At 39.7% G+C, this 24,044-nt stretch overlaps 1 protein-coding gene across 2 annotated transcripts in view; it reads left to right on the top strand.

Moving 5' to 3' along the window:
* The first annotated feature begins 320 nt into the window (after positions 1-320).
* Positions 321-24,044, top strand: part of slco3a1a (solute carrier organic anion transporter family member 3A1a) — a 36,072-nt gene continuing 12,348 nt past the window's right edge. The window contains exons 1-3 of one of the 2 annotated variants that reach the window (XM_026175989.2): positions 321-408; positions 1,486-1,669; positions 6,734-7,190. In XM_026175989.2, the coding sequence (XP_026031774.2) occupies positions 1,511-1,669; positions 6,734-7,190 (616 nt within the window). In that variant the 5' untranslated portion in view covers positions 321-408; positions 1,486-1,510. Of the gene's footprint in view, positions 409-986; positions 1,670-6,733; positions 7,191-24,044 lie in introns of those variants that run through there. The other variant, XM_026175993.2, reaches the window with a different exon arrangement.

Here is a 24,044-nt window from a genome sequence, read left to right on the forward strand (position 1 = left end):
TACATTTTCACTCTAATTAAAATACAAGAGAAATTGGTATATTTCCTTGAATTTTTTGTGTTAAGTTATAAGCCCAATATGTGAGCCACCTGCAAATTAGACACAAAAGTCAATACATGTGTTGTACATTTAGGTCAGAGTATTGATTAATAGCACAAGCTAACCCCCTTATATTGCCAGTTTTATCTTTTTTTATATGAATAAATGTATTTATATAAATATGTAACTGTACATTATTATTACTTTGGACCACCTGCAGTACCTTTGTGGCCCACTATGGAGCCCCTGCTAGCACTTTGGTAATCCCTTCTTACTGTCTGCTCACTTTAGCTAATTATTTGTTTGTGGCAACTGTAAGGATATTTGTTTTAAAATAACTGACCTATTACAAGTGTAGGTTAGAGACAGGTGGGTTTCATTTCTGTCTTCTCTTATACTAAAAGACAGTCTAAGAAGTTGGCTGCCAGGTTTGTCCAACATGTATATAATTTGTAGCCTGTTTTACATGATCGAAAGTTAGAACTGTATTACTGAAGTAAATTAGCGATTCTTGCTACTCAGTTTAGCTAGCCAGCTAAGTTAGCTTACAGCTTCTACAACTGCTGGTTTAGAAAAAGGGCACGAGATGGCGGTAGCTAAAATGCTTAACTCTGAAGCCTGTTAAAGTCCTGGTCCGTTTTTTGTCTTTATATTCTATTTCTATATTTTAATAGTACTAGTATAAAGTATGGCGTGTCAACCATATTGTATTCTTCACTTCATTTGCATTTTTCTTAGGTAAATTACTTAAAACTGTAGTTGACAAACGAATCGGTTTAGCAGCTAGCCTCAAACCAGCAAAAACCACATAAGAGTTTATGGTGTGAGAAGATGGCAATTTGTTATAGTTAAGTGTTTCTTAAATACGTGTGGACAGTACAAGCACGAGGCCCCACAGGACTACTGTAGTAGATGTAAATTGAGCGGAGTCGACGCTTCTCTGCAGCGCCTCTAGGGCCGCACTTGTGCTCGCAGAGGAGGAGAGTAGTACAGGGAGGTGGGAGCGCGGAGGCAGGGCAAGCTCTGTGTGAGTTAGGGATAATGACAGACCGGCACGGCCGGAGTTTAGCAGAAAAATAAGAACCTGGTGAGCAAAATCCAGAGCCGCCGCGAAAAACCACTGAAGTCCGCGGCGGAAACATGCGATCTGACAGGAATCTACGTGTCCGCGTCTCACTTGTGCCTTTGCTAACACCTTCAGGGAGTTCACATGTTTCTGCGCGTCGACAAGGAGGCAATGTTTAGACGCAGACGAGCGACGGAGCCCCGCGGAGTTTGGATGTGTGTTTGGTAGCTTGTCAGATGAAAGAGTACAGTTTGTTGAATCGAGAGGAACGGCGCCAAGGAGCACCCCGAATGTAGCCTCCAGGGGAAGCGAAAAGCGAAACACTGTACCTGCCAGTGTGTGCCTTTGGTCACCCTGCTGTGTGTTTCGATTTCTCGTAGTTCTGTGAGGCTAACGTAGGAGAGGATGCAGGTGAAGAAGCAAAGGGACCCGGACCGGAGCGGCGGGGACATGCTGGAAGCAGACGGTCCCCGCAAAAACTCCTCGTGCTTCTCAAATATCAAGATATTCTTAATATCGGAATGCGCCCTGATGTTGGCACAGGGCACCGTCGGAGCATACCTGGTGAGTACAACACAACCCGAGCTCACGCAGGACTCGGAGTGCCTGCAGTGTGAACTGAGACCCCACTGCAGTGGGGGCTGCTCAGATCTGTGTTTACTGGGACTAGGCTATTGCATTTGGGGCTTTTCCTGCTCTGCATGCTTTTGACTAATGCAGCAGAACAGTGTCAGGACAGAAACCTGCCTTCTTCTCAGTAAAGTCTGCCCTTTAGGATAGTATGCCCTTTACCACTCTTTTGCTTGTGTTTTTATTGTGAGGAAAACCTCTATAGCTACTTTTCACTCATGTCTAATTTATCTCTAATGTGTCACAACTCAAACTAAATCATCATTTACCATCCATTTACCAGAGGGTGACTTTAAAACTCTGGTTAGCTTTAGTAATAATAGCCTAAACATATTTAGGATGTCAGAATTTGGCTGCTTTGACCCCAAATGACATTCAAGGTCAAAAATTTCCCCTCCATTACTTAAGCTTTCACATTTACTATTACTCATACAAATAAACTGTTAGTATGAGAAATAACATAATTAACACCTGCTTTCTTCTGATGAATCTTTATGAAATGTGTCTTGGTGATGATGATGATGATGATGATGATGGAGTGTTACAGTAAAATTTGAACACAGGAATGCCTAATATAGATTTTGTTAAACAAAGCTCCCTGAAGTGCTTCAAATTTTTCCTCAAAGGGTCCCAGAGGATCTTTCACAACCTCGGGCGAACCACTCTGAACATTTAGTTTCAATATTAGCAGTGTTTATTCTCCAAGAATCACACTGATTTCTCAGCTTGCTTGTTCAATTATTAGAGTAAAACCCTAAATATCTTGTCCATATTTGGAGTGGAACATCTTATCTTAACTCTTACTGAACCTGCTGAGCATCAAGCATCCTGTGGCCCAGCAACAACAGAGCACAGTGGTGCCACTCGGGAGTCGCTTACGGGGAGGAGGGGGGTCTTTTTCTTCACTGTTTATTTCAGATTAAACAGGCATTTGCAGGTTTTTTTTGTAGTTTATTGGCACTGGACACCTGTTTAAACAGGAAAGGAAAGATAGACCTGCAGGTGAGGTTTGGAATCATTCACTTAGTGCCAAGCTTTTGGGCCTGTTTTTGTTTGTAAAACCCACCGAGCTGATTTACATGGAATATCATTTACTCAGCCAGGACTGAGGTACCTGGCTTAGTGACAGTCTAATGAGCTGGTGTCGACCTGTATGAGCTAATGTGGTGTCTGATTGGATGAAGGTGCTTAGGAGTGTTTACTGGCAGCAAAGGGGCAAAATTTAACTATCACGACCCCCTCTGATTTCTGTGAGCTGCTTACAGCACAAGACACTTACAGTAACAGCACGCTGTGCCTCCTGATTTAGCAGCTTGACTACAGGGGAACGGTTAACCTGCACAAACACATGAGAGCACACATGTACGTCTGCAGTCCGTGATTTATTAGGCCTGTTCTTTTTAGTTGTGCAAGTGAACAGAGGGAATTAACGGCTTTGAGTCTGAAGCAAATAATGAAAGATTGTTCTAGGCAGTCGAGTTCAATGGTCTAATGCACATTAGGGCTATAACTTTTTTCTTTTCTTTTCCTGTCATTACTAGGTATGTTACAATACTAGACTAATAGTACAGACCCAAAGATATTCAGTTTATGATGAGATATTATAAAGACATATAAAAGGCTAAAACCAGAATATTTCCATTCCTTCTGCTTGGTAAAATGACAGAACTGATTTATTAATTGCTAAAATAGCTGAAAAATGAATTAAAATTTTTGATTCACTGGATTAATTGACTAATCATTTCAGTTTGGTGGACATAGAGTTTGAATCACAGTATTACAGGAAACTAAAGTCCTGGCTTACAATCATGCCAAAGCTTTTTAACATAATGTATGTGCACTCAGGATATGGGCTTTCAATAGGTAAACAAACAGCAACTCATCTGAAGTATGGCCATTTAAGCTGCTCTATTTTGCCGTGGTTAAAAAGGTATTTTGTTGCTGCCTTTTGATATCAATAGATCACATGCATGATGAATATATTCAAACATCCATTAAATAGTGATGCCTGATTAAAATTTTAAATTTAGGGTGTGGTGTTATATGTAAATCTATAAATAGAAAGCATTGGTCAGTTTTTGTATGCAGGGCCCAAGAGTTCAAAATCTATTGCTCATGTTATCACTTCTCACAAAACCACCAAATCTGACACTTGAAAGCTTTGAGCTACAAAGTGCAACAACTGAACCTCAACAGTGTTTGTCTTGGCGCTGCAGGCCTGTCACACCAAGTGTGTTCAAACACGGAGGAAGCCCAAACATGGCTGTCCTTTTGAAATCTCAGTACTTATATAATGTATTATATAATACCTATAATGTTTTAACATAAGGTTTTAGGTGGGATCTGATTTGTTTAGTAACTTACCAGACATTTTTTGGTTTACTTCAGCCATTTTTGTTGATTGGAACACGAGTATAACCATTAACACACCTGTCAGATATCAGATTCTGTGAAAGTGTAAAATGTTGTTTTGAAAACTGCAGTACATTTCTAAAGAAGTGTTCAAACTATGCTATACAAGTTATTTAAAAAGAGAAAGTACTAACTAAAAGTTCATCTCTTTGCCCATGTCCTAAACTGTGGAGGCAGCTTCTTTTGGATGCCACTAACAGAGCTCTTTAAAAATAACCTATGCAGCCCTGTTCAAATACCTTTAGATAACCTTCAACCTGCTGTAAGCCACACCTCATAAAACAGAGTGGATTCCATTCTAATAGCAGAAGCTTAGTTATAAACAGTTGCTCTCCCATCACAAATAGCACCATTTCTGCACATTTACATCAATGCTGAACCTCAATGTGCAGAAGTGACTGTCAGCAGTGAGCAGCTTTCTTCTGCATGTTGATAATTAAATGCCTGGTCAGTACATCCTGAGAAAAATTGTCTCCTCATGCTCACATAAGGTTTGCTCTTCTCATATTTGATGGGTTGTCAGCATGACGAGGTTTGTTTTGTTGCTGTGAGACAGATTAAACATTTCCACAGTCTGAGTTGTGATGCGGAGAAAATGTGGCTTTGACCACTGACCATTAAGCATTCCTCTCAGTTTTTCCTGTGTATTTTATGCTTGTAAGTGAAAAAACCGTGATGGAAAGCTGGTTGTTGAAGTCAGAAACGTGTTGAACCTGCAGACCAGAGTATGACTCATCCAGAGGGTTTCCACTGCTCAAACTGTCAGTCACAGGTGCTGACTGCAGGCTCTCGATAATGGGATGAGATGATGTGGTGGCTTTATTCCCTCTGTTTCAATGTTAATGTCTGCGTAGAGCTGCAGCTGTTATGTTAACAGGTTGTTGGGGCTCACTATTGTTTCTAACAGCTGGGTAAAACAGGATTGAGCTTAGATCCCAGCTGGGCAGAGCCAGCCAGGCATAAATGCAGCCCATCTAGTGTGTTTGCATTCCCGAGAAAGAGCCACCCAAGGGGCAGAAACGTCATGACTCATTCTGAAGTTTTCAATCCAACAAACTTCACTGAAGGACTCCGGCATGAGCCGCTCCCAACAATCATCTTCTCCGCACTTTGATAAGTAGTGAAAGAGTCACTGCAGTTGTGTTCAGAGAAGTGCAAAAATGACCTGCTGTCACATCTAACTTCTAAAAGTCACAGAAGACAGCTTATTTTAAACCCAAATGGCAAAACAGATAGACTGTATAGCATTGTTTTTTTTGTTGGAAGTGACAGTCTACGCACCTGTTGTGTAGTAAGTGTTGTGCACAGGTAAATAAAGTAAAGATAATGCACCCAGTAAACCCACAGATACAGATTGCAGTTCAATTTCAGGAGAACACAGTGTGTTGAGCTGTCACTGAAAGGACAGCTGTGGAGGAAGTGAAGGTACTAAATACAAGAAAAGCTGAAAATATATTCTATGTTCTACTGTTTAAAAATATAAAGCTGATGCTTCACTGTGATTCCTCCTGCAAACCAAACACTTAAAATGTACAGCATCAAGGTAAGGAAACATTCAAGTGTGTTTGCATGACGGACGAAAAGAGCAGTTTTCCACATTTAAGCCTTAAGCACAGAGCCTCTTGGAGCCACAAAGATTATGTCTGCATTAAAACTGCTTATAAACCTAAATCAACTGTGTACATTAAATCACCATAATTGGAAAAGAAATGTATAAAATGCTCCAGCAGCAGAAACCACAAGTTGACTGGTGGGGCCCTCTTTTCAGGGGATGTTTGTGTTAGTAGGATCTTTTCTTTCTTTTTTTTAGTAGCTCAATCAAAACTCCTTCATAGTGGCAGTTGGGAAAAGGGAAGTAGTTGTGCCCTTTAAAGGACAGTTTGAGCCAAATATATAAATAGCATTTTATACTCTCTAAAATGTGCCACTGTGGTTCACATTGCTCAGAGAGACTCTTCCCACAGATCCGTCTTTACTGAGAAATCATGGCATGCACATGTCTAACTAAATTTAAAGTGTTAATTGTCCGTCTCTGTATATCCTGACTATAAATGTGGCCTCACAGTATTTATTCCCTGACCTCTGAATCGTATCTGACAAACAGGGTTGCCAAAAAACTATCCTATACAACCTTTCTGTTGTGTTTGCTTTGTTTAGAAGTTACTGGTAAGCTCTAACTCTTGCTCTGGATGACAGCTGGTGAACAAGAGAAGCAATGAAAGTAAATGTTGCTGTGCCCAGCTAATCAGAAACAGAGGCCTGTTGCCTGGGAGGAGCCACGGCGTGGAACATCTGAACAGCTCGTTATTCAGGATGTTCCAGTAGAAAGGCACACTTTAAAGCAATGTGACTGATGATGATGGAAACACGTGATTTATAGCAGTGCTTGAAAGAATCAAGCACAGGCCCTATTTAGATCCACTAATAGTTAATGTGTGTTTTTATGTTTGAATAATCATGCTTCCTCAATGGCTCTTGTTTTAAAATCCAGATATGTATTCGACATTTTTTTTTCTTCATTCCACATTATTCGCATGGCCCCACATTTTACTTATTTGTTCCTTTTTTTTGTCCTCTTGTTTTTAGGTGAGTGTGCTGACCACCCTGGAGCGGCGGTTCAACCTACAGAGTGCTGACGTCGGAGTGATAGCCAGCAGCTTTGAGATAGGCAACCTGGCACTTATCCTGTTTGTCAGCTATTTTGGGGCTAAAGCACACCGGCCCCGTCTGATCGGCTGCGGTGGCATCGTCATGGCACTCGGCGCTCTGCTCTCAGCTTTACCCGAGTTTCTAACAAATCAGTATGAGATAGGGGAAGTGTGGAGGACTAATGAGGGTCGGGATTTTTGCTCCAATAGTAGCAGTTCAGAGGCTCAGCAAGCGGAGAAAAATGTATGTGACAACAAGGCCAACACCAACATGATGTACCTGCTGCTGATCGGAGCCCAGGTCCTGCTGGGGATTGGAGCCACGCCAGTGCAGCCCCTGGGGGTCTCCTATATCGATGATCACGTAAAGAAGAAAGACTCCTCACTCTATATAGGTGAGCCATATTAAAAATTCTTAGGGTGTCATCAAAGGAAGAAACGTTTTGCTCTTTTTGAGCAACACATTGATTTCCCGAGGAAATGAAACCTTGTGTGTTTGTTCATCGCCATCAGGTCTAATGTTTACATAGCTTAAGTCAACATATTATGCATGTGCACTTCTGCTGCACACCATCTCCCTTTGTTCCCAGCGCAGGCCTGTTCATGTGAGTGCCAGGTGAGCACATCTTGGAGCTGTTTAATCTCCATTGCAGTGGTTTAAGTGGTAAAGAGGCCAGAAATGGGTGAAATGTGTCGGTCTGCTGTGTTTGCGCTCCTCTCTCAAATCCAGGATGCTGCTGATGTGGCTAGGTTTAAGGTGAATTCAGAGTGCTTTCTGTGCAAAAGTGTGAATTCACAGTAGCTGTTTAGAGATTAGAAAGCAACTAAATCTGAGGCCTTACAATTTGTAAATTTGACTAGTAAGGTTCTTGATATATATATATATATATATATATATATATATATATATATATATATATATATATACATACACACACACACCATACAGAATTGAAAATAAGTTTTTCAGTGTATTCATTTAAAAAAAAAGGTTTCATTGACTTACAGTTATGCATGATTAATCTTTCCCTTTACATGTAAACCACAGGCAAAAATCCCAATCAGTCTGTCTCTATGTTTTGACTGGGCCTGTAATTTGTTATCCAGATTGAAACATCAACCTTTGATAGAGTGCATGAGATGTGTCTGAATAGCAGGCAATGTTTGTTACCAGTGTGCAGCAGAGACAATGAGAGCCTGAATGTAGGATGAGTTCAGGCTGGTACACACCCTTCCTGATACATTTGCACAGCAGCGTGCTGTGTGTCACTCCAATACAGATGTGACCTGTGGACAAAGCCAGCAGTGTGCTTTGTAATCTCATGGCCAAAGCTGATGTTCTTGATTGCCAGTCATTGTGTTTATTTCAACGTGTTTTTTTTTTTTGTTGTTGTTTTTTTTAAAAAGCACATTGTCAGGAGCTCTATGATTTCAAACAGAGCTCAGAGTATCACAAAAGGCTTTAACATTTTCGCAACACAGTGTCGATGCTTGTAATCGGTTTATAGTGGGAAGTGGACTGTGAGTGATTGAAGTTTGGTAGGCACAGGGGGGGAGAGATTTGGTCCTGCCTTCCTCTGATAAGCTGCTAGGAGAGCTGGAGGAAAAACAAGCGGTGAGCAGCGAGGAACAATGTGTTATTGAGTTGTGCTCAGCTGATCGTCCTAATCCTTCTGCTGCAGGCTTGTCATGTGCCCCCAGCTCCATGAATGGTGTATATTGTCTGAATTTCCTTTCATATTTTGTTACATTTTTGGATTATTCATTCAGTTTACTTCAGCAATAACAATGTTGAGAAAGACACCAAGTTGTGTTTCATAAGTCTTTGTTGTTCTTCCACTGTGTTTGGTTATTTACTGCACATTAATTAATTTTAAACAGGTTCTGTGGCCAATGTCTTGAGCTTCAGTTTCATAGTTCACTTTAGCTCCCTACACACCAGTAAAGATCATCTGTGTAGAAAATGAATAAAAGCAGAATACACACTATACCTTAAATTGGCAATAATAGAAACAAGAGATTCTTTAGTTTCTTTTATTGACACATAATAATCAAAACACTTGGTTTAATAGATCAAAACTAATGACACAAGTAATTTACAACAAGCAAAAACAAAGTAGAGAAGTAAAGATGGCAAGGATCCATCACTTTGTGAAATAATTAATGAAAAAATGGTTCAGCAGTTCAGCTTCCAGCTTCTTCTAAGCTGGATCATATGGATCATAGACCATCAAGTGAACATAGCAAGATTATTTAATTTAAAAAAAAGTGCTTTATTTAATACTTTAACACCTTTCCAATTCTAATCTTTTTCAGGCTATTTAACCTCTGCAGAAAGGTTTGCAGAGAGTGTTTTGATGGGGAGTTTAGGCTTGGTTTTTAGGAAATGTTCATAACATAAAGAGCACGCCTTTTAATTCTTTAACAATAAAACCTTACTTTTAACACATAGTTCTCACAGCAGTCGCAGGCAGATGTGTTAGCACACACAGTAAAGCTTCCTCTTTAACCACTGCTGTCTCATTTTCAGCAGAATGATGATACATTAAGACTTGGACACGTTCACACTTGCAAGTGTTAACAAATAGTCAGGATTTAAAGCAGAAGAAATATGTTTTTACGTATTGTTTAATTCACTATCATATCATTTTAAGCTCAGCCCCAGTTTGAAAAATATCGGCACAATTAATGATCCTAATCTGTAAGTGATGGTGTTTTTATCTCAGCACAGCTGTTACCCGTCACTGTTGTCAAAGCATATTTCCACCCAGTGATGAGTTATTGTTAAGGTCTGAACTAAATGGCGAGGTGACGAGCACATACCTTTGAAGAGGGCAGGTCTCGCGCCATGTTCAGTACAGTGGTTCAGGGAGAGTGTAGCATAGAGGCCTGGAGAGGAGTCATAATTACAGAGTTAGGCAGGAATGCCAACCAGCCAGCAATGAGGTGGGTCTGACTGGGCCGGGACGCTCACGCATACCACACAGGCCTATGAAAAACAACTCCTCGAGAGGCTCTGCCTTCCTACTTTTACTGTGTACACTGCAGCAGACATGTGTCTCTACTCTTTTAACAACAACTGTAAAACACACTAAAGGCTGGTCTGTTGTGACTCTTCAGAGAGCTTTTTGGTCTCTTTCTGATTATAATATGTTTTCTGTCATTGTTAATAGATTTATTTTTTTTTTGCTAAGCCTCCATTGGTAAGTGGTAGGCTACATGTTCTACTTAAAAGAAAGTACCTTAGTGTTCTGAAGAAGTCAGTTTGAATCACGTTGCCACCGCGGAGTCGAGCATCATCAGGTATTTTATTGGATGCTGTTGTCTTGGTTTGTTTTCCAGTCTAGATGTAGCCACTGGTCGCTGGCCAAAGGAAATAAATATGATTGGACAGATTGCGTCAACAGGATCTCTATTCCCACTGCTCCATGACCTTTCATTATTCACTTCTAATTTTGGCTCTTCCCACAGGACCCCCAACTGCATAAATACAGTGTCCAGGACAGTCACACAGAAGCCTCTAGAGCTGATGTTGTGTGTCTTACTGACTTCACACAGCTGTCTGTTTAGGTGTCAGACGTTTTAAACAGCCTCTGATTACGTCATCGTAATGTAAAGCATGCGTTGCCTGCAGTATAGTACACACAAGGGTTGAGTGGAAGTATGAAATGGATAAAAAAAAATGATGTAGTTATTTTAGGATAATGAATCAAACTTCCACTTCAATCATTTCTGGAGCTAGACAACTAATATGGCACATTCAGGAATAAATTTGTAGGTTAAAATTATTTATATCATTCACAGTGCTCATTATCTTTGCAGTTCAAATGTCTTTGTCTGTCTGAATAGTGAGAGAACATTTGTATATGCCCTATTGGCCACAGTCATCACTGAAAACATAATGAAAACACTATTAGGAAAAGCAGTTTGTTAGCTAGCAATCTGTGGTCTCCGTGATTTAATCTGCTAACAAACATCACAGTCTGTGATTCATACAGTTATAAGCACAAATTTGTTCTCAGTCTAAGCTTTGGGTAGGGAAGTTCCTGGTGACTAATTTCCTAATTGGGTAAATGGGAGGGAAAAAAGTCGGAACAAATCTACAAGTCTAAAAGTTACAAATAGTCAAAATGGAGTTCAGTTGAACATATATGGTTAAATATTGCATGTATAATCACAGACACAGTAATAGATTAGTTTGCTGAGTGTGGTTAATTGGCAGTGCTAGCACCACAGATTATATGGCTGCAACCAACATCCTTCTTTCCCTGCAGGAAAGCTTCCTTGCACCTGTATAGAAAGTGTTTACGCATTACTGTAGTGATTATAAGTTTTGGGGTGGGGGTTTCTTACGGCCTACTTTCAAACTTTCCTTTACAAGATCAATTCTATCTTATTCTATGCCGCTAAACTGTGGTGGTCTGTGTGGCTGTCACCTGTCTTACTTTCCACTTGTTGTTTGTGTACAACTTCCTTTCACACAGAGAGGTGTTTCTGTCTCCTTTTGACAAAGAGCTGTGGTAAACTTTCACAGCCACATCATACCAAAGAGACTTCTACCTGGAAAGTCTTTAAAAATGTGTTTCCTGTGTTTGTACTTTTCTTCCAATCACTTTTTTGTATTTTATCTTCAGCCCTCATTATTATCTAGGGCAAAATGTAGTGCTAATTTATTCAAACCTACATATTTTACCATTTTTGTTTACTTTAGCCCCTCAGAGATAAATTTAGCTTCAGGTTTGTTAAGAAAATTGTTGAGTGGTTGCAGTGACAACGGTCTCGGAGGGATCCTCGAGAAGCTTGTCAACATTCCTCCTAAAATGCTTTGAATCCAAACCACTGCTGTGGTATGGCGTTTATATAAGCTACTTAAAGTCGGCGCATGGTAATGTCATCTTGAAGGATTAGATCCTAAATGGGTTTTTCCATCCATGGTATAAGCTGCATGCAAAGTTTGCCTAGCAACAGAAGTTTGGTTTATCTCAAGATGATAAATAGGGTTGCATTAACCTTTCATCAATGAGCCGCTGCTTCCCTGCATCACTGTAATGAACACTATCTGTCCGCCATATGTGACAGCATGCAACCGTCTGCTGCTCTACAGGCTGATTGGCATAGAGGAGTTTACAGTGCATTGAGTTGCAGGCCCTGATACAGTGTACTCCCTGCTCAGTTACTTCTACTCTGGTTCTAGAGGCTATAGAGGGCAATGAACACGAGATTATCTTGTATCCAACCGGTCAACAACATGCGGTCCTAGAGCTAATCACTAATTATCCCTGAATACTCTGAGTAGCACGTCAAGTAAGAGTCAGAGAGGAAGCAAGGAGACATAGTGCAGAGCAGTGGGAGTCTGCACCCTTAACAGTGCTCCAGTTTTGGTAAATGGGGAAATCACTATAATTGATTAGCAACTTGCCCTGAGTGAAAGGTTCATTAAATTTGTGTAAAAGGAGTTGTTTGATGCAAGTCTTCCGCCATTCCTGCCTCTAATGAGGTAATTTCTCAGTCCCGTGCAGCGATAAGACAAGACATACTGATCAGTTTATAGTTAGATTTTGCACAAGCTGCTGTTTGCAGACAATGAGAGCCAATTAAAGAGTTTGTTTATCTAGAGGAATCAAATGAGGCCAGTTTGAAAAATTATCTCATAATGTTTCATTAACCTCACACTGGTGTGAATTTAGCACAAGGGGTGATTTGTAAAGTTCCAGATTTCTGCTGTGTAGTAGGAGCACTCGTCATCTAAAGTGAATCACCTCCCTGTCAATTTGTTGTTTTTGGATTTAATATTGCACTCATGCTGTGATTATTCCACTTTATATCTGGCTGGGCCGATTAGATGTAAAGATAAACAGTTTCACTTGTTAACAACTAAATTGTTGTAATTTAATTACATTTACAAAGTTTAAAAGGAATCAAATAAAAAAAACAAAAACAAAGGATAAACACCTTAAAATGTGTGAAAAATAGTGTGAGAATAGTGAGAGAAGAAACAATTAGCCAGTTAATGAGCATTCAATAGACAGTTACTATATTGACAAGGCTCTTTTACAGTCCTGTGCACCTTCAGAGCAACTCTACCATGCTAACATGAGTCCCATCCTTAACCTTTAAGATTAAGGTTTCAAGTCAGATTGTCATACAAAACTGAACAAACGGTTGAGACAATAGGTTCGTCCTTCTAGCTGCTTGTTCCCGACACTATCAGTCATGCAATACACATCTGCAGAGTTTGACCAATTTGTGACTGTTTTTTTTTTTTATAGTTCCGCTGATGGTGAAAGACCTTTTACAGTCTGCAATTGCACCATCAAGGAGTGAAAAAAAGGCCAAAGTACATTTGGCCTTTAAAAAATAGGTCAGATGATATGGATCATCACAGGATGGCATGATATGAAAGCCTTAATCTCTGTCACTGAAACCTACACAGTCGTACACTGAAGCTCCTGGCTGCAACCCATCTGATCTTATTATTAATTTTTTCATTATTATCTCTATTGTATTTTTGGCACCCTGCTGTATTCACAGCCACTGTTTTGGTCTGAACATGCTTGTGACACCTTTTCCTCTTCATCACGAATTCCTGCCGACTCTGCAGCCAGGCAGTCTTCTAGAGGCAATCTGGGTCAGGCACCGTCACTGCTGATTAAAAAGGGGATTTTTTTTGTCATCCATTGAGGGAGGAGCACTGGGATAAGAGGTGGGATGAGACAGATCATAAACACAGCGGCATCAACAGACTGTTGCCACAGAAACGTCCGGTTGTTAGGCTTCTGTGTTTCTTTTTTTTTTGGGGGGGGGGGGTGGAATTTTTCCTATCCTGATGCAGTGATGGATACAGCCACTAGTCTGATCTTAAAAACAAAAATCACACACAGATACACCTTTGACTTTCCATACCTGTACCTGTCCTTTTTAAGAACTTTATAGCAAGCCCTCTCCTTGGACAAGGTCTTACATGGATTCACATGGCTTTACCACAAATCCCAAACCTCATTGATTGAGTGGTGCGTAAGTGGTTGCTCTGTGGGCTCCTAGGATTACACAGAAGCATGTTCAGCACTTAATCCCCATATCAGTGATGGCAGAGACTGAAGGATAACAGTGCCTAATTAAATGGACTCTGATCAATAAGTAGGCAGTAATCATAAGTGACTGTTGGACTCAGTCAGCCTTTATTTATTTCTCCAGTCCCACTGTGTTATGCTCCTTTCAATAGGTGTTGAATCAGAAGGCTTTCTGTGACACTGCAGTTTGATTGACATTAATCTGTATTAATATCTGCATAGAAGGATAATCTGAAAGGGACAAGATTTTGATTTAGCTTCGGTGTCTGTTTCTGATCATGTTTGAACAGGCTTTGGTTTCCTGTTGCTCTCCCTTGGAGCAAAATAGGGATTGTATAATTTTAACCTGAACAAGTTGCACTCCTTTAACCATTTGCTATTAGCAATTTAGCTTCTCCATTCATTAACAATGACCATGAACACTTCTTGGCCCAGATATCTGCTGGCTAAGGTGAAATTTTGGCCGTTGTCCTCAGAGGCTGAGTCAGCAAAATGGCTGATGGATTGATCATATCCTTCTCCAAAGTAAGAGTCCAGAGTGTATTGTATGATTGATTTCTGTGTTAAGTACTTAAAATTAATTTAAAAAGAAAGTTAAAAAAAAAAGACTTTTTGTCATTATAAGTTGAATGTCTTTTGGTTTTTGGACTTGGTTTTAAAAACAAGAAACACAAGTTAGAGGCTTTGAAAAAATGTCGTTAGTGTTATGTAACACTTATGTAATATTTCACACACCAAATGACTAAACAGTTATTAATAATACACAACAGATTAATCAGTACTAGCAGAAAGATTAAAAGTTTGAGTAGACTTTGTTTGTTAATGCTGTTTCTTAGTTGCACATGTCTAAGATGACCTCGCCCATCTAAGGTTTCATTTTGACTCAGACTGTAATTACACTGATCTGAGACATTAGTATAAGACCTAAAAGAGTAGTTTGTTCAGTCAGTCTCTTATCACTTACAGTAAATTCCTTCAGTAAGTAGTGAAATCCCACCTAAAGATGAGGTCACAGATGAGTTCCTCACAGTGCGTTGTACTAACTCTAAAATTAAGAATGAGAGAGCTGTGACAGAGTTTAGGGTCTGGATAGAAATATGATTTTAGACATTGCCCAAATGCTTTCTGCCTTTTATTTGTCCTCAAAACACTTCACTCATCATATCTTCCACATCAGTTCTCCTTTTCCGCAGGATGCAGCACAATTAGTGCTCCATTTTATTTGGTGGCGGACATGATGTTGTACACTTGGCTGTGTTTTTATGTGCCTGCTTCTCCCATCTTTCTGAGGAAAAAAGGAGAGATGGGCTGCTGGCATCTTTATTCTAATAATTAAGCCAAACCACCTGCTGAAGAAGCTGTTACCAGCTGCTGTCAGAGAGTCCAGAACCTCTCTGTGCTCCTCGTCTTCAATAGAGCAGCTGCAGCTCTCCAGCACAGACCATATATGCGCTGGTCTTTTTGCCCCTTGCCTTGATCCAAGCAGCCCACTGCTCAACAGTGGAGACTGTGTCTTGCACCGTCTCAGCTCCAGCGTCTAAAAGCTGATTACAAACGGATCACTGTATGACCAGGCTTCACTCTGTTACATTAACTCCTACACACCATCTACCCGTCATTCTCTCCCTCTGTCTCTTTGTGTCTGTCCTCCTCTGCTGACCCTGCGTTCACAGACTTTGCAGTCTGGCCGAGTCCTCTGAGCTTCTAGCGTCACATCAGTAGTATGTTTGAAAGCATGCCCAGTCTGCTTATGTAATCGTACAGCACAAAAAGACCATCATTATTGTTGTAATAGCATTCAAAGCATCCATTACCCAAATATTTGGAAATTGCTATCCTGCAATTTCCAGAAAAGGCCTTACTGATCATTATACTGATAATGGCATGGTTAACTAATTGGGAGTGTGGATTTAAATCCATAGGACATGAAACAAAAACAAATGCACCTCGGTCAGATCCAGCTAATACTGGTGCCATTTAGGTTAATGAGGGCTTTCACTGCTTCCTGGAACAGTTTAATGACATAAGGTTAATTGGACTCAAAGATTAAGTTACTGCATTTCAGGCTAAAGTAGCATACTGTCATTGACCTGGGAGGTGAAAGAAAAGACAGATTATAGACACACTTAGAACAAGCCTCCTGGATTATGAAGTACAACTGTATGTGGGAGGACCTCTCATCAGTGTTGGCTGTAGGTTTGGAAATTTGCCCTCTGATGCATTAATTTTTTGATTCTAAATCTTCAAAATGGGGCTACATGTTAAGACATTAGTCTGTGAACTCTTAGGGCGACCGTGGTTCAGGGGTTTGGGAAGCTCATCTTGTAACCGGAAGGTTGCCGGTTCAGTCCCCAGCTCTGTCTGTCCTGGTCATTGTGTGCTTGGGCAAGACACTTCACCCTACCGCCTACTGGTGTTGACCAGAGGGGCCGATGGTGCGATATGGCAGCCTCGCTTCTATCAGTCTGCCCCAGGGCAGCTGTGGCTACAACTGTGGTTTGCCTCCACCAGTGTGTGAATGTGAGAGTAAATGAATTGTAAAGCGCTATATAAATGCAATCCATTATTATTATTATTATTATTATTACTACCAATGTACTCTTGCCTCAGTGGTGAAAAGAAATACAACTTTTAAAAACAATCATTTTTAGCTTCTTTCACCTCTGGCTAGGCCTTTTTAAAAATGTATTTTCCATAGTCCAGCATGTATCTGTAAGGAGACACACAGGGTATGAACACACTTTTTTTTTCTCTCCCAAAAGGTTTAATATGATGGCCTCACTCTGTTTTATATAATGTATGAGGTCCAGATGGGGATTGTTTTTTGTTTTTTAGATTAAAAACGCATTTATTTCCATGACAGGACTACAATGTTCCAGCTCTGTCTTGTATCTCACTCGATAAAAGGCTTTTTCTTTTACCATCCCGCCGCACAGTGTTTTACTTAAATGATTTTTCTCTGTATTGTCATCCAAAGGGAAGTGGCAGCTCAGCTGTGCCAGCCTCTGAATTATAAAAGAGGATAAAGATTGTCTGACACAGATGATATATCATATAGTATATAGTTTTTATACGTCTTAGACATGTAATGGTTTGTATGAAAATAGTAAAACAATATATAATATAAGCAGGACAACTATATGTGGTGATTAATTTTTTAGTTTACAATATATCAGCAAGTGATATCCAGTTTTAGTTTATACAAGAGAAAATAAGCACATTTGAGATGCCTGAATATTTGAGGGTTTTGGTTTATGGTACAGTTAGTTGGGGGGGGGGGGGGGGGTTTGTTTTGTTTTGTTTTTTGGTGGTTCTCCTATATTATATAAAGAGTATTTTACTCATATACATTGATTAGTGTGTAAATACATCTAACAAACTTATAATTCATCCATTAATAATATGCAAGAGTGGGCGCTGGTTTGTGGAAGCTGCCAGAAGTTGCCTTGCCAACTTGAATACAGTGGCCGAGATGGACATCAGTATTTTGCCTAATTATGTTTTATATATGTAGCTCACGGTGTGGAGGAGAAGTGTTCCTGTGGCATGGAGGGAAATTTTTAGACTCGTATCAGGAGACAGTAGGGTGATAACGTGAGGATGTGTAGCCTTTCGCGAGGCCCTATTTAGGCCACGACCTGTCTGGGCTTAAATTGAGCCAGAGTCCAGATTAACATGATGGGGTGTTGAGGGGGAAAAGTCCTGCTGGAAAGCTGGTGTGTCAGCCGTGTGGAGGTCTGGCCGTGTTCTGCAGTAACCTCCCCACTCATCCTCAGGGTCAGAATGCTAATAGTATTAAACGTGTCCTCAAGCTGCAGTTTCTGTGTAGCAACCATATGTCAGTCAGTGAAACCATTTCCACACACAAGCAGCTGTTTTTATATCAGATCCCGGCTGAGTGTGCGCGAAGGGTTGGTTTCAAATTTGACATGATTTGACGTAAGCGGAAGTTAAAGTAGGATGATCCTGATGTAATGGCATTTGAATGCGAGTTGAGAGCCTACTTTGAGCTGAGGCTTTTTATTTAGGTCATGGCTGTGTAGAGTTAACAGGTTATTATTGGGTACAGCTGACTAACAAACTGACTCTTTTTCTCTCCTCCAGCTTCAACGGAAAGTTGAAGTCAGTTGATCAGAAAATTGATTAAGTTCTTTGACTTTAGTGATTTATTTATTTATTTTTTTAATTCTCCTTCCTCTTGAATAAACCATCTAAACATCCTCTGGGATAACTAGAAAATAATTAATAGGCATTTGAAAGTTTGCAACTGTCTGGATTTTGGAAAGTTAGTGAGACTTCCTGCTTATCGCAAATGCTTTGACAAGTGATGGTGACGTTGATACTAAAAGCTGGGTGGGTAGAAGCTTTGCTTCCTGTGGGGAAGGCTGTCTTCTAATTCTGTTAGTACTTGCTTACGGATAGCTAAAGATTTGGTGACCATTAATCGCCTTTGTACCTCATCAAAATAGGTTTCACCTCAGAGGCGACTATGGCATGACTTACCTGTTAGCAGTAATCCTGTTGGCATGAGGGAGGCTGGGTTTACATAACAAAGATCAGTATAAGGTGGTGTCCCTCTCTTTGCATCTTTGTAACATGTGTCATACTTAATGTTTAAACCTTAACTTGTGTCATAACACAATTTAAGAACATGGACGGAAAAAAATTCTGGTCAAACAGATAAGACACTGCAAGCTCCTTTGTGTTTAAAGTTTTCCTTATCTTTTAATTATTTATTTATATTTTCAGAAAATTGGTACCGGTAATGAGTCATTATGGTAAAAAAAAAAACATCCTGCAGGTACAGCATGGCTGTCTGTGTTATTGGCAGAGATATGATGCAGTAAAACAAGACCCAGAAATGTTGTTACATGAAAGCGCTTGAGTAACTTTTTACTCCTAAATGATTCAGGACCTGATTTCTGGATATGCTTGCTTTCAAAGTGTTACAGGAAGATTGCAACGTCTTGTGAATTGCGTAAAATGTCTGTTTTTATTACAGCTCATGTCTAGATGGTGGTTGAAAAAGTCTGTATTTAGTGATGACAAATTGAAGCCACACACCAACCAGAGACATGATTCTGCTCTGAGGTCAAAGTTGGAACAACACACTGATGCACAGCCCACACATTTATCTAGAGATACACAATACATGTATTTCACAGCAGCCATGGTATGAAAGGTGAACTCAGGTGTTACTAATGACATTAATTAGGCTCTGTTCAGCTTGGGCACAGAGCCTTCGTTGATATGATTAGTAACACCTGTGTTTAGGGCAGGTGACAGCATTGAGTCCTCGTTGTTGCTATCATCATTCTTAAATTGAGCCTGTTGAGGTTGTAACTCTTGGCTTTTCCAAAGTTTGGTTAAATGTCAGTTGAAATCTTCCAATGTACCAGATAAAAGATTCTGAGATCTTTATGAGGACTCAGGAAAAGACACAAAGCAGGCTGTGTGCAGTAGCTGCCCCTAACTTACTTCTAGCTTGTAGTCAGCTGTCTGACCAGGCAAGAAGAAGGGCCATCAATTTGTGAATGAGGTGGGACAAAAGGGCAAAGGATTATTAAGACTCTTGGTGAAGTGTGCTGAAAGTTTCTTAAATTTATCTATCACAGCCCTTTAAAGCGAACTGTATTTTATGATTTTGCCTGTTAGAACAATAACAGCTAACCTCAGCCAGCTAGCAATGATTAACTAGCATGTATCCTAGGCCAAACAATCCTCCATCACAAAATGGACTGGTACTCAGCAGTCAAGTCATTACTCACATCTTGCTCGTAGCAGGTTGGACCCCCCTTTTTCCTTTCAGAAATGCCTCCGTTCTTCATATGATAGATTCAGCTAGGTGCTAACCACAGTTTCCTGTTCTCAGCTCTTAGGCGTGGCACCCAGTGTGGTCTTCTGCTGCTGTGTCCTATCTGCTGCAAAGGTTCAAGTGTTACATTCAGAGATGCTCTTCTGCAGACCCTGGTTGTAATGAATGGTTATTTATGTTACTGTGGACTTATTGTCAGCTGAAGGTAGTCCGATCATTCTGCCATCTCACCTCTGGCATCATAAAGGCATTTTCCTGCTAGAAACTGCTGCAGGATTTATATTTACATTTCAATATAAATCCAGCCATTCTACTGTAAACCCAGTAGATCAGCAGTTTCTGAAGTACCGAGACCTGTCCGTTTGGTACCAATAACTATGCAGCATTCAGAGCCACTTAACTCATCTTTCTTCCACATTCTAATGTGTGGTTTTAAGTATGGCAGGTTAGAGCAGGGCGATATGGCCAAAAATATATATCACGATATATATTTGAAAATTTGCGATAACGATATAACTGACGATATAATTTCTGCGAGACAAAATTCAACTCCACAACTTTACTAGCGCAAAAAAAACCCATCAATTTATTTTCACTTAAACAAGCAGCTGTTTTTTATGTGCATTAAAGCTATATAAACATTTAACAGTGCAAATGCAAATCCCTTGCTGAAAGTTTAACCAAAAGGCATTTCCAGTAGAAATGGGCTGACATATCCTGAGCATAGCCATGTATAATATCTACTGAAGTTAAAAAGAGCAGCTTTGCAACAACGTCATTGCTTTTTAGTTTCCTGTCTTCATTTATGTTGGAAGTGATAGCAGAGCTGTATGTTTGAATTTTTTCAGAAATCTCTCAGTCAGAACATGCTTTATCATGCTTAGGTAACTAGTGAAACTAGCGAGCTAACTTCCTGCTAACTTCTACAAAAAAATGTGCTTTGTTGTGTATCTGACAGACAAACACCAAACCAGTGAAGTTGCACCATTTTTAAAAACCAATTCTGGTTCATCCGTTTCACTCAACAATCCTCTTTCCCCCTTCTCATTCTCCGTTGCCGCCGTGCTTTTTCGGCCATGTGCGTATGAAAACAAAGGCACTGCGCATGCGCATTTCACCCATATTCTATCGCGATATTTCATTTTCTTATCGTTGCCTAACATTGTACCGGTATTACCGTAAACGGTATAATATGGCCCAGCCCTATGGCAGGTCAAGTCTACATATCTAAATGCACTGAAGATCTGTCATGTAATTGGCTGATTAGATAATTGCATTAAGTCAGTTGTACCTAATAAAGTGTCCAATGAGTGTATATAGCTACTAAAGCCACATGCAGCCATTCAAACAGCACTTTGCTCTATGCCTTTAAGTGCTTTCTAACTATCTCACACACTCGAACTCAGACGGATGCATCGGAAGCAATTTGAGATTCACTATCTTTTCCGAGGTTGCTTGGGATCAAACCACTAACCCACTGATTAGTAGACGATTCGATCTACCTCCACTGCTTCTTGGTTAGATGATTTTAAAATGGAATTCATATACGGGAACTTTGTACCACACAACTATACAACTGTTATCTCATTAATAGTTTACTTCAGCCCTGGACTGTCACAACACTTAGCACTCTGTGTACACCAAGTCACTTTATTACACTGTCCACTGCTCTCTGTTATACTCAACCACTTTAATTCCATCTGACATTAGCTCTGCTTGTTTTTCATGCAGCCATTTTTATTGTGTTATCTTGCTTAATTGAATCTATTAAGGCATTTTTTGTCTTCGTAGAGCCTCTTTGTTCTACATATTCAATTTCTTACATAGTGTTTTGTTGTGTTTCTTTTATTATTATTTTTTTACTTATTTATCATTGTACTTTATTTAGAATTTTATTGACTGAACTCTTTTATTTTACTTTTAGAAGGTCAGTAAGTAGAAAAAATATTTGGTGTAATTTCTATCTTATTGGGCTATTTTATTTTTTTGCTTTTTTAAAAAAAAAATTCTAGTTTATTTTTTACTTTTTTGCTCATTTCCCCTTTTGCTTTTTGTTATTTTTACAGTGTTTGGTTTCAGTTTAGTTGTAGTCTTTTAATCTTTCAAATATGAATGGTATTTTTCAGGGGCAAATGAGGACAAATTACAAAATTCAAAATGGGTATTACAATGCTTTTAGTTGACTCTGTCACATAGATGTCCCAGTCTACGCATGCATCAGTGCATACTTAGGCTAGTTGTGTTCACACTTAAACTAAAACTAGGGGTCATTTTCACTTTAGGTTAAAACAGCTACAGTTGGTCAGCAAACGTTCTACTGGTGACAGCTGAAAACTAAAGTTAAATTAGATAATGCTGCACAAACTAAGCCCTTAGATGCATTTCATGAAGACTTGCTCCTAGAAGTACTTCGGTCCATTGCACAGTAGGAAATTTCTTTTCAAAACTGTTAAAAAAATTTAGTTTTGACAAGTTTTGTGCTGTAGCTGAAGCACAGGACTTTTCTTGGGTGTAGTGTGTGACTTTTCTTAGTTAAAATGTCGTATTTGTCTGAATCTCTGTCAGAGTGACTGATGCCATCTCAGTTCTGTGGAGCAAATTGTCCATGCTCCTCTGACACGTCTGGCCTATTTGAGCATTTCTCAATGTTCTTTAATCTTAAAAATGTCTTTACCCTCCTACCCAGAGGATTTGATGACCTGATAGAGCAGAAGAGGAGGAGAGGTTTTGGTGTGAAAGCTCTTTAATCTTCTAGCGTGTAAATGTTGCAGTCACTTTGATGTGACCTTGGAATCTTGTGCCTTTTCTTTTCCCCGTCTCGACCAAACCTTGGGGTTGAACGCGTATTTAGGTTTCAGATGTGACGAGTTGGGATGCTGGTTTTATCTTTACTGGTCATTCAGCTCATTCAGGTTCAGTCTGGTCTCTTGTGAAAGTGTCACAAGCTGTTGTTTGGCTTCCCACACTACATTGTCCCTCTGCTGTTTTTTAGCTCATGAGATTACTGAGCCTACTTGAGCAGGATTAATGGAGGAGTCGAATGAACTCTTTGTACAGTGAGAGGAGGAAATGAACCAAGGGTGGTGCACTTGTCATGGATCTGACATTTCGATTACTCTGTGTGTGTGTTTAACCTCACAGTGTGCTGGTTTATAATTTCAATACCCAGATTAAACTGAATTTTGCAGCTAAGGGCTTTTACAGGGTCTTTGGGCTATGTGAACGCATGCATTATATCTATTTCTCTGGGTTTCATCTGGCATTAACCTGAGTGATTGTTATGAAGAGCCTGTCACTACCTTCATCATTTGTGTTATGGTTTAATCTGTGCATGGTGTTTTAAATACATCATTATAAACATCTGTAAGACAGACGCACTAATGCATTGATGTTTGAGCGGAAACACTATCAAAGTTAGTTTAGCACAAGAGTTGCATATGAAATGGAGATTCTGATCTACAGTTTGAATGATGCCTCTTGTTTTTGCGGGAGTATTTTTATATTCAGCCCCGGTTTAAGATGCATCTGTGGGTTAATTAATATGGACGTGGCTTTTCTGGCTTTTTCCATTGGTCTCTAAGTCAATTACAGGGAGACAAAAACACTAGACCCAAGCTTTGTTATTAAATTACATCAAACATGCTCCCCAGAGAGTATAATTCACAGGGTACTAAAAGGCTTGAGTGAAGTACAACATGAACAAATTAGTTTGTTTTGTACTTATCTTGTAACGGGACAGCTAGAAGGGAAAAGACAGATTACGCTGCGGTTGTGTATTGTCCTTCATGCAGGTTTAATGTGCTTAACTTGGGTTTTAGTTTTTACTCCTGCTGAATCATATTATGGAAAAAATATAATAATTTATAGTCAGTGTAGCTACACTTGTTTGTTTTTGTTTTACCAAAGAGTCAGGGTCTCAATTCAGATGTAAAAGTAACCAAGTTGTTCTCTTAATGCATCATTTTGTCCATTTAGTCTGCTACTTTTTGTGCACAGAAGAACTGAAGAAAACGGATGGATTTTTCTGGATTTGGGGGGGTTGAGGAGGCGAGAAGAGACTCTTTGATTCGGAAAAAGTCCTCTGACCATTGATCTCTGGTGACCAAAGACAAAAAGAGTGGATTAGGAATTTAGGTTCCTATTCTTTCCACACATCCAATAATTCAGTAATGTTTATTATTATTATTATTTTTATTATTATCATCACACAATAAAATCTGACTGGACTGACTAGACTACTGAAAACACACAAACCAGAGTAATGGAAGCAAAACTGGAAAAAATGTAACTTGTGAGAGATGAACGCATGCAAGGATGCATCAAAACATCAGAGCCATGCACAAACTCATGAGATGAACCTTTTT

This window comes from Astatotilapia calliptera, chromosome 7 (assembly GCF_964374335.1).
Source record: "Astatotilapia calliptera chromosome 7, fAstCal68.1, whole genome shotgun sequence".
NCBI classification, from domain to species: domain Eukaryota; kingdom Metazoa; phylum Chordata; class Actinopteri; order Cichliformes; family Cichlidae; genus Astatotilapia; species Astatotilapia calliptera.